This window comes from Salarias fasciatus, chromosome 20 (assembly GCF_902148845.1).
Source record: "Salarias fasciatus chromosome 20, fSalaFa1.1, whole genome shotgun sequence".
Lineage (NCBI taxonomy): Eukaryota > Metazoa > Chordata > Actinopteri > Blenniiformes > Blenniidae > Salarias > Salarias fasciatus.
The window spans coordinates 8,507,459-8,519,511 of record NC_043764.1 but is presented as its reverse complement, the minus strand read 5'-3'; the positions used below and the strand labels follow the sequence as shown (position 1 = coordinate 8,519,511).

Below are 12,053 nucleotides of genomic sequence, written 5' to 3'. Positions count from 1 at the left end.
GTGATGGCCAGCTCCAAAATTTGCATTGCACCTGGCCGCGATCATTGATCTTTCTTCGATTAGCAGTGGCAGTAAAGTAAGTTGAGGAGGTCTGATGGTCTTTTTTTTTTTGGGCCACCTGCAGCTAATGCAGCTAATAATGGGGGACACTCAGGCATGCCTGTGCTTGACTCGACATAGATTATACCTCTGGCATAACTGAGTCCACCCCAAGGTTTCCACCCAAGATAACTCACAGCAAGGTATTTTCTATCATCCGCTGACTTTTGAAGATAAAAAGGAGTTTTTTTGTTTTTTTTTCTGACCTCCTTATAAGAACCTTTCACTGAAATCAAATGTAGATAAATGCAGGGAAGAAACTGGATCTGACATTTTGATCATCACTAAAAAAATCCTTGTTGCAGAGACACTTTATACTCAAAACTGAACTATTCTTCTTCTTGAAGTGTAACTGGCTGTGGAAACTACAGGTTGGACACTGGACTGGACTACTTACTTCACCCACTACCAGATAAAGTTTCAAAGAGCTGTAGCTTCTGATTAGGGAATGTTCCACTGGCAAGACAAGAAGTTTATTTAGGTCTGTTCTAAGGCTTGTTTGCCTTCAGGGAAATAAGGCTCTCTTTGCTGTTGTAGCCCTTTTTCATAAACTAGGCCAGTGGCTATTCACTAACTTACTACCAGAGTCCTGATTTACCACAAACAAACTAGAGACGTGGAAACTTATCGCACTGTGGATAAACTGGCAAGGTCATTACCAGGTTACATAAATACAATCATTCATCTTTATTTGGGTGAAACAGTTTTCTATTTCACTGTTTGCATGGCTCGTATCTGTCTATAATTTTGATGTACCTTTCAGTTTGTTTTGGCCTTCACCGGATCTATGAACATCAAAAACAAACGGCTCTCCGGGGGAAACTAAAGATAAAGTATTGAACCATACCGAGCGATAAAAAAAGAGGACACTCACTCACTCGCTCACTGATCTGTTGGAGACAAACGCTCACTGATTTTGGCAGTCATCAGCAAACCGCGGTATTGATGGGATTCTGTGAGGCACACGTGACAAACCCCAGAGTGGACGACAGTGTGCAGGCCGCTGATAACTCTTCAAGGTAACCAGCTCAGCCCCGTTCTGCATGCGGGCTGAGAGCAGCATGCAATCAAATAAAATCAATTGTTCATGGCATGCCAAATTTGCTTATTAAAAGCAGCATGTGCTTGTTTGAATGCTCCGTGAACACTTCAATCAGTTCATCTTAGGTGTATTATTGGCAAAGTGGCAACTCAAAGAGAAAATATTGCCAAGAAAATTCAGTTTCCAAGATAATAAACTGACACCATGTTCAGAGGTTAGCCAAAGGTTAAAGCTGTTATTTTATCTTAAAACAGTGAATTACAATTAAGTTATTTCTGTTTGATGATCACTGATGTGCTCTTGAAGAGTAAAATAGCGGCGGTAAAATTCGCTCCCGAGACAAGATCAAAGATGTGTTCTTAGCGGCACAGTGTTAGGTGTTTCAAGCTTCAATCTATTCAGCACAAACTCTGTTTCAATAAATGTGCTTATTAGTTTTGAGCTGTGATTTGGTCAGGATCATTGGCGGTGCTGTATGGAGGCCAGATCACCACAGCCAGGTCTTCGCTCACTGCCTCAGTATTTCACTGTTATTACACAGTCAGTGCAAAGGTCTTTCGGCCCATGGACTCCGCAAAACACATTTTGCATTGCTTTCGTTGATCTGGAGCCCACTTTCAGCTCGACTCTGTCAGGTCCCCGTCTTGTCATTTATCCCTGCCTGTGTGTTTGCGTGCTTGTGATGTGTTTGTGCGCCTGCAGCTTCCGTGCGTCTCCCCCTCGTGTTTCCAATCAGCCCCTCCTGTGTGTGCCTAACTACCCTCATGTGGTTCACCTGTGTCTGCCCCTACTTAAGCCCCCCCCCCCCCCCCCCCCCCCCCCCCCCCAGTGTTCTTTGTGTTTACTCGTTTGCTGTCATGTTTTTGGACCTCTGCTTGGATTCTCTGTAGCCTCGCCCTTCTGAATACCACGCCTCTGGACATTTTTTTTCAAAGAAACTACAGTCTTGACCAACCCCTTTCTTTCTCCGTCTAGGAAAACTAGACCAAACAAAAACATCCCCTACTTCTGAACAGAGAATGAAGATTAAGGTTATAGTTAACAGATGATGCTGGATTCAATCTTTTTTTTCTTTTTTAGAGAAATTAGCTTGTTTGATGATTGTAAGAAATTCATATTCAAGGTTTTCATTTATATTTTGAGGAGACTTGAGAAAATGTTTGATGGAAAAGTTGCTGGTTTGAATTCCTGGACTGGCGAGAGATATGGGTGAAGAAATTCCCCATTGTCCCCCATGATCATCCAAATGGTCCCTTAAATCCCTGCTGCTTTGAGATTTGTCCTTTGTTAAATGTAAAGGACAACTTTCACTGTATCACACTGTATCTGTGACAAACAGGATAAATAAATATTTCTAACCATGAGCAAAGATTGTTAAAAGATATAGGCTCCTCACCAGAAACTGCCTGCCCCTCCACTTTGCTCATTTGCCTGCAGCCTAAAACCCTAAAACCAGTTATTTTGGCTGTTGGAGTCGGTCAAAATGTCGTCACAACTCAAAATGTCCCAAAATGTCAAGGCCAGTCGACTGTTACGAGCCAGCACTTGCATGCATTGCAAAACTAAATCACATTATACACACACAAACACAGGCATGCGTGCACAGACGTGCGCACAGACACGCACACGCAGTCCCCCGTTGAGTCAACACATCCTGCACATATAGGGTGTGAAAGACACCAGATACACCCTGCATGAGACACACACCAAGGGGAAGACGTGGAGCGAGGCAATTAGTCGTGGCACTGCTGTGGCTGCCAATGATCTGAACTCAGCCTGTTTGCCCTGACAGCCAAGCAGATCATCTGTTCATATTATGGCCTCGTGGCTTTTGTATGTGTGTGCACATGTGTGGTGTTAGTCCCTGTGTATAACTGAAGAATACACCCAACAGCAGAGGACACAGAAGCTTGGAGCAAATTGGACAATAGGACAACAGTTGGCCAAATAATTGCACAAGAGCATGAGGAAAAAAAAAAAGTCAAAGATTGGTAATCGTATGATTATGAGAACATGCTGTTTACATGGTTTACATTTGGCGGCCTTATCGCTCAGACTGCTGTTTCAGTTCTTGCTTCTCATCCTGCAGACTGACGTTCAGCCTGATTTGTGGGATCTGACTGATCTTCTTAGTATCACCTGTTCTGTTTATCTCAGCGTGTCAGATTTGCACCATACCTATTATAGAAAAATTGTTTTGGTTTGAAAGATTTTTCTTTTTTAATCCCACATGGAGCAGGATCAGACACTAGTAAAGCCAACCACCCCGTATCAGGCTCATTTGTTGAAGCAGCTTAGATGTGACAATGAGTCCAAACTGTAAACGTCATTATCAAAACACGTTCACGTTGAACATTATAATTATTCATGATAACAGAAGGTAGAGACACATTTATTATGTGCACAGAATGGAAGTTATCATTGCTATAAGTTCTAACAGATTGTGCTTTTTTAATTGCTTTTACTCTTAAAATGTGAGGTGGTGCTAAAATCAGAAAATCAGCATTACAATATATGTAATTTATTAAAATATTTTCAACAGTCTTACAGTTCTAAACATGTTTAAATTAACTGATTAGCAACTAAGTGGAAGCTAACAAAAATCTTATTTTTGGAGAAGGGGTGGAGTTTAATACCAGTAGCACTTTTTCCCACTTATTGTTGGGCATTCAACCATTTTAAATTGTTGTGGTTATTTATTAGTTTGGCAGGATAACCATAAAGAAATGGAAATAAGTAACTTTAATCCAGTTCCAGTGAAGTTCTGTGCCGTTCCCTCCCTGCACCCTTCATGTTTCCTCACCAACGGAATTGTCTTTCTAGACATGGATTCGAATCAGACTGACAAATTCTCTTCACAGGGACCAACAGGGACATTGAAAATCAAGCGAAGAGGTCAGGACGAGAGACACGGATAAAATATTGAAGTGCTGTTGAATTTCTTCAATGCTCTGTTGTTCGACTGTTTTCTCTGCACAATTCCTTTGGAATCTGGGAAAAAGTAAATCAGAAAATCCCATATCTTTCTGCAAACCGTGTCTGACATCTTTGCCTTTCCTGGTAAGAGGAAACAAGTTGAACTAGTTTAGGAAACTGTAAGTGATGCACAAGAAATACGGAGTACCAAGTCGAGTAACGAGGGGTTCATGCGAGTAAGAGTGATAATTATGTGAGAGTGAGATGAGAGAAAATACGAGTAATGACATGCAGAGTAGGGGCGAGACACAAGAAAGACAGTGTCTACATTCTCTAAAGATTAATGTGAAGACAGAAAAAGAAACACATCTTAATACGGCTTACAGGATAACAGAAAATGACAGGGTGTCTACAGGTTTTAGCAGTTTCAACATCTGTGCTTTCATAGCAAAATTGAAAAAAATTGGCTCATTCCTGAAAGGCTGCTCTCTGACGCAAAAGGAACAGAAATCCATTGAGAATTCAATTGGTTCTTTTTGACCAATTTATCTTCGCCCAATTCCAAGAACCTGAATAGTACAGGCTGACACACCGTGAGCGGGTTAATCAGATAATACTTGTGTTGAAGTCTTTACAGCAGAGTGAGCGGACTGAAAAAGAAAAGTCAACTGCCTTCTATGACAGCGCGTTGAAAGGATAGCTCAAACAATTTGAAGTGAGGGTACATGAGGGACAGCCGCTGCACAACCCGTGCACATAACAGAATGGAAACGATGCTAAGAGCCGGGACAAAAGTAAAATCCACTCCGGGCATTGTGAAGAAAGTGCGCAAAGTTAGATGACGTTACAGTCAATCGGATTTCCAGATTTCCATTTCTGAAGCAAAAACACCACATTTGTTTTCCAGTTGAGGTGATTTACTGTGATGAAGCACACCAGATCTCCGACAAATGTTTGGTTTGTTAGTTTGAGGTTTTGTGTATCTGTATTGTGAACGTTGTCCCATGATAAATTCAAATTTATGTTTTTTGGTACCATCGAAGATAATGTCTCATTTATACGGATAAATGGAAAACTTTGGTTGCATTTTGGGTGTGAATTTACAGTGCTGAAGGTGAAAGGTGGAACCCATGCAATTTCGTTGCACTTGTAAGTTCGGTAACTTGTTGCGATGACAATAAAGACAATTCTGAATTCTGAACTTTTTCAAAATGCTCAGTCAGTAACTGTGAAAACAGGGGAAACCCAACTTTTCAAAAACACTCCAACACTTACAAAATAACCAACAGCACCAACTCGTGGCCTGGCATGAAACTTCATCGTGTTCAGTGGTTCTGCTGTTTCTGTGCAAAATGTTGTGGTTTCAACGTTGAAAATGTGTTGTGTACATGGGGCCAAAAATTTGCTATTTTTATTTTTTGCACGCAGTTGTGACCTAATTAACTTTTGCTTTCTGATAAATACGTTGTGAGTGGGGTTGTGGTTAGCACTGTTAACACTGTGAGGGGTTCCAGTACAGATGCAGGGTATTTCTCTGTGAAATTTACATGGTTTCCATTGCCAAAGAATATGCCCCCTAGTCTAAATAGCTGCCAAATGTCCAACTCCCAAATGCATTAAAAAAATATACATATATATATATATATATATATATATATATATATATATATATATATATATATATATATATATATATATATATATATATATATACATTAATGTGGCAAAAATATTAGTGTGTGACTGTCTTTCTGTCAGTATGAAACTATATTGTCGTTATCTCTTGGCTGAAAAATGACTTCATTGAAACTTCCCACAAAGAGTGAACATAAAATCCAGTCAGACAGGATGTCTCATTGTGTACTGATGTGATCTCACATTTGCATGTGTATGAAACATTGTTCAAAGTCATTAATTCATCCAGCTTCTATATCATTTAAGCAGTTTATCTCACTGACAGCTGCAGACAGCTGGAGACGAACTCAGCTGACTGGGGGTGAAGGCATACCACACAGGCACACAAGCTCTTCACAGGAAGGCCCCCAACCCAGACTTGAACCAGGGATTTGCTGTGAGGCGAGAGTGCTAACCAATACTTTTATTCTTCATCTTGAAGGTTTCAAATGAGACTGATGCCTCAAAATGTAATTATGAACTATAGTTTCTCTTAAACCTTTAACAGCTTTTCTTTAAAGGTCTCACAGTTATAGAACTGTGGGAAAAAATGTTTCATGCCATTTATGGCTAAAGTTCTTTGATAATACGTGCACTTTGAATAATTAATGTACAGAATGTGATTGACTGGAAAATTAATGATGAATTAAAAGTAGCCTTCCGTCAGTAAACACTAAAGTAGTGGCGGTCATACTGTAACCTCCACAGTCTAATTATCATACTGCACTCATATAGGAGTTCATCTTAATTTACACTTTAGTTTACTGCTAAAGGCAGATTCTGGTGTCAAACAAACTAAGACATTTAGTAATTAGCTTCACAGCAAGAAAGTAAGTCAAAACAACACCGGAATACCTGCATTCCATCTGATTCTGAGGTATAAATAAATGTTTTACCGCTGGAACTCTGTCAAAATGTGGATAAAGTTGAGAAAAGCTGGGTATTTTCTTCATTTGACACAAGCATGAGACACCAGCTACTCTCTGTGATGCAGGGCCGCTAAAATTAGGTCTGCCTGAGCGGGTGCCAACAGCCAAACAAGCCCTCTGCCAGAAACTAACTGAAACATGGCCTCACCTTCGGCCCACGGACTACCGGACCACCTGGGTCAACAGAACACGAGCGCGACCCCGAAACACGATCGCGGCCCGATGAGAGGAATCATCATCAACAGAGGCAAACAAATTCAGCTGCTCCTCCAAATGTTAGCTATAAATACCGCAGGATCTTTAGCATTCTGCACGGAGGCAAACCAAAGAGTGTCAGGGATCAATAATTTATGCAAACAGGAGAAAGTTGTCAGATCCAACAATGTCTACAGACAGAGCTGGAGCACACAGCTTGTTTACGGAGCCATTTCAGACAGAGATGCCATTGATTCATCGGCGCTTGACAGCCATGTTGAGGAGGAAAGTCTTTTTGTTTTGTTGAATGGGAGAAATATCGTAAGACTGGACAAGTGTATTTTTATTTCAGTATCTTAGAGAGGGTGAAAGAGACGGGCAGAGACAGAGACTGCGTCTGTGAATTTTGCAGCAGCCCGGGTCGTGATGAATTGTGGGGTGGCTGCCATCAGCGGTGGCATGTCTTCACACGGTGTTTTCTCTTTCTTTCTGCAGAAGCTTGGATAGCTATCAGACAGATATCTATGCTCTGTACACTCAGAAGCCCGGGCACTAATGACTGCAGCTTCACACCATTTTTTGCCCAAAGATATGAGAGCACTGTGCGGTGCATACACCTCCTCTGGATTCCACAGAACAAAGCGCAATCTATAACCTTCAAAACAGCAAACATGTTAGCAAACAGTAGTACAGTACTGCCCAATCAGAGCATGTATGTATTTCATGACAACTAAACAGTCTTTGAATGCGTTTGTAGCATTCTCATTGTTGTTTTGGTATCCACCAGCTCCTCAGCTCTTTAGCTCCTGTATATTTAATGCTTCTCATTCATTAAGTCATAATTTTCAATGTTTCATTATTTATCACAGAGTGAAAATACCCCATCCATCTTTTATATCGCTTATCCAATGCAGGGTCACAGGGGTTGGAGTCGATCCCAGCTGACTACGAGTGAAGCCAGATTAAATCACGGACAGGTAACTTCTCAGTTCCTGAGTACGTTATGTCTTTAACAGTGAGTTAGAGATTAACAAGAGCAGTTCAGCCACCACTGTAAAGTTTAAGTACAGGAGTTTAGGAGAAATAAACGGAATATAGAAGCACATCAGAGTGATTCAGATTGTAATTTCTTTCTCATTCTCTCAGTCATTTCGTTTGAGATTATTTTACTTACTGAGATGAACTGTGAGTGGGGTAACAGTGAGGTATAATGCAGTCGAATCCAACCTTTTCTTTTTTTTTTTTTTTTTTAAATGTCATCCCCTAAGAGAAGCCCAGTATGACCACATGTATCTCCTTTCGGCCCCGGGGAACTGCCCACTCACAGGCAGTTCCACTGCCCTCCATGCTTAATCAAAATGAGGGTTGATTTGTAAAGTTCAGGGGTGCAGCACTCCCACCACTCCGAGCCCCTGCTGGTACAATTCAACATGAGTCGACAATACCGACCACTTTTTTTTTTTTGGCCCAGAGAGCTAATACTGAAACTGAGCTGATCTCTCTCCTCCTCCGCTCTGTGATAATGTGTGTTTCTGTGTGTGTGTGTGTGTGTGTGTGTGTGTGTGTGCGTGCGTGCACGCCTGGCCTCATCCGAGCAGAGAGCACCATCTATCACAACTCCCAGTCTGTACTGGCACTTCCACTCAGGCTGAGGGATGATAGTTACGCCCTGTAGCTTGGCACAGCTGGTACAAACAAACACGTGATGTACACACACGGGAACACACACCGCTGCTATGTACTACATGCGGTAGATGTTGATATTTCGACGAAGAGCTGCGTATGAGTCATTGTCACCCACATACATGGGATATCATGGATGGATGAGCGTGCGGTGCGGTTAAATTCATGTCGGGTTCGTGTGGGATTGATCAGCAGAGATCAGATTCCTTCGGGGAGCCGCAAAACATCAGCTGATGCTAATGTGACATTTAATATGATTGGATGCAACTAAGCATGATTATTTATATCATCAGACTTACCTCTGCTTTCCTGGTTTTGGTGGTGATCTAAGTGTTTCATGACGGATACACAAAGACATCACTTTGATTGATGCAAAGTTATTCAGGAAAAAAATAATCTCATGTATTTCAATAAAGAATAAGTGCAAGCATAGTTACACCTCCGAATCATCTGGCTACTGAGAGATATGAGGCAGATGAAGGAATTTCCTTGCTATTTCTTGATTTATAGGATCGACCTGAAATCTCTAACGACAAGGCAGACACAGTAAAAGTCTGGGTTAGTCGAGATTTATGCACCTCATTGAGGGTGTTTTGAAGGGGGCTTGGACCCAAGTACAGGTGGCTGTTGGATGGCTGGAAAAAGTCAAGCTCAGAAATAGAGTTAACACATAACTATTTTCCAGCAAGCAACAAAAAAGAACCACACTACATTCATTCTACCTCCTCACGCAATCTAAAACAAACATGTCTATAAAAATCCACTTAAAGCACATTGAGAATCTGAATTACTTTATGTTAAAATCACAGTACAAATCGTATATTGTGTGTACACAAATTCACACATCAAGTTCTCATTACAATCATATTTTGAAGGTTATTACTTTACTGTAAGACTGCTTTATGCCAATAAAAGTTTTTTTCTGTGAAGGGACATTTTCACAATGCTCCTCTTTTAACTCTAAATTTTCCAGTATTGTGAACATTTAGGATTTGTTTATATAGTAGTGCTTAAAGGAAACAGACACAGGAGGAGCAGAATGGTGAGACTGCTTGTGTGGACACGCAATTTGGAAGAAAAGGGTGAACTGTAGACAAAACCTAATTTTCAAAAAAAAAAAAAGAAAAAGAAAAAAAAAAGCTGGTAAAATTCAATAGGTGACAGAGAGTCTTACCCCGGGGCCTTGAGGAGACTCTGGAGGAGAAGAAGGCAGAGCGCGGCTTGAACCTGAGAGACACAAACCCGACAAAAGCAGATAAAGAAAGATTAGCTTGTTATCTGCGAACATGCAAAGTGATTCCGTTCTCGTTCAGCTTGAAGTCTAACTTTTCATTTGCGTGTCATTTAGTTAAGTGCAAAAACTCTCTTTCGTGATTTAACAAGCTCAATTAACAACATTGTAATAACTGCCGCATGCTCTGTGCACCTGGCAGCACAGTTAATTTTATAGTTTGGTTAGACATTTAATGGAAAATTAGTTTGAGTGTGAGCGGGAGAAGAAGTTGACAGTAAAATGTCAACTTTTGTAATTGCTTTCCCCTTGATTGGATTCACAGTGAGCTGGCATCTCATGTTATGAAGACATATGGGAACAATGTGAAGCGGATAAACGTCACTGAGCAGTTATTTACCAACAAATCCATCCTGTTTCACACAGATCAGGAAGCAGTTTAAAATCTAACAATGCTTCCTGCTATTCTCCTTTTTTCTTCTTTTCTGTTTTTTTTTTTTTTTTTTTTGGGTTGGTCGTCATGGTAATACTGAAATGAAAGGCTTTCCGGCATCTCTTTGTCCTCCTCTCCCACTCTTTCTCGCTCTCTGTGCTGGGCTTGACTGGCCTTTTGGAAATTGCCACAGTTGCCTGGGGTGTCTTACTGTAGCTCCCATCTGTTCAGGCTACATGCACACAGAGTGGACATGGAGCGGGACTGGCTGGTTCTCTGTCACAAATACACCCCGGCGTCGCCGCCACGGACGCCCATTCTCGATCAACACCAGTCCCTCATGAAAGCTGTCTGAACTATCGCGGGTGCAGGCACCGATATGAGCATAAGACAAGAAGGACTAATGAATGCGTTTAAATATGAGGCATTAAAATTCTATAAGGAGCATCTCTGTCAAAACAGCAAAACCTTTTTCCGCATCCACTCGGCTTATCATTAGAGGCTGCGAGTGATGTGTGATGTTTGCCGTTAACGACAAGGGATTGTGGAGCTCAATTATAGATTAATGATAATGCGCAGAGAATTTTCACCCCTCTCACTGGAAGTCTTGCCGAGGCCCATCATGAATAAGTAAAAGGTTCATTTTGAGATTGGCAGAGTGTGCTGCTCCTTTTTTAACAAGTGGTTGCCTGTGAAAAAATAAATAAATTAATAAATAAATGCTATTTTGCATTCACAACATGCATTAAAGATAGTAATTACATATTCCATACTGGCTCTGAACGTTACCTTTCATCTGCTAAGCCGGGCGTGTCAATCATAAGGCCTGTGGGCCAAAACCGGCTCACATGAGGCTCCGATCTGGCCCGCCGAACCACCAAGCAAATCGCATGAAGTCCAGAGAAAACTATTTTCTTAACACAGAGACCGGAGGTGCTACTGCTATGAAAAAAACAGCTGCCTCATAGCCAGAAAACTGGCCTCAACTGTTTTCATTGAGTTTTCGAAAAACATGCATAATGCAACATTAATAGAAGTTTTGACATTTCACTGTATTTTGCTTCATGGCTATCATCAAAATGGGCTTTTATGTTGAGATTTTCGTCATTTTCAGTCGTAAACGTTTGGAAATATCAGCATTTTTATCACGTATACCCTGCGCCACAACAAAGAAAACCTTTAAGGCTTAAACTAAATTGAACTAAACTGTGTTTGACGCCCCTGTTCTAAGCTCTCTGCTATGGAAAGCAGTACACTTACTGGCATGTATTTGCAATCAAGCTTAATTTTAGTGAAGATTAGAGGAACTGAAAATGAAGTAAGACAGAGATTCATGATATCATTTAGTCGTGAACGCTCGTTCAAATCGGTAAAGCCTTACTCGGACAACCCTCGGAGGACATTTGAACACTGATTAAATGTCATTAATAAACATCGGCAAAAGCATTGTCTGCAGTCTGGAGTCAGGCCCCTGATCAATGTATTCTTCCCTCTAATGATACAGAATTATTCTGGAGGTGAAATCATCAGGTTTACGGCTGGGGTCCGCTTCAGTTCTCCCTGCTGTCACTGGGATTGAGTGTCTGTATGCCGGTGTTTACTACACTTTTAATCAATGTACCGAAAAGACAGAGAGCAAATCTGCCGTTTGGGTTTGGATAAGGGATTCAGACGGTGGCACATCATTTATCTTTGGCTGCGTGCAGGATGTAGAATATTTAATGGGATCTCTGTAGCAGTGGGAGGCCTCGAAAGCTCGGGGTTCAGCAGTTATTTTTGGAAGGATGTTGTGGAACAGTCATGCCTAATTGGGACCGGTAGAATAAAAAAGCTTTTGCTGTTGAAACTCAG

At 41.2% G+C, this 12,053-nt stretch overlaps 1 protein-coding gene across 1 annotated transcript in view; it reads right to left on the bottom strand.

Moving 5' to 3' along the window:
• The window catches only part of nphp4 (nephronophthisis 4), a 174,943-nt gene that overhangs the window by 75,335 nt on the left and 87,555 nt on the right, over positions 1-12,053 (bottom strand). Inside the window, exon 11 of the mRNA XM_030119429.1 lies at positions 9,713-9,765. Within this exon, the coding sequence (XP_029975289.1) occupies positions 9,713-9,765 (53 nt within the window). The remainder of the gene's footprint in view (positions 1-9,712; positions 9,766-12,053) is intronic.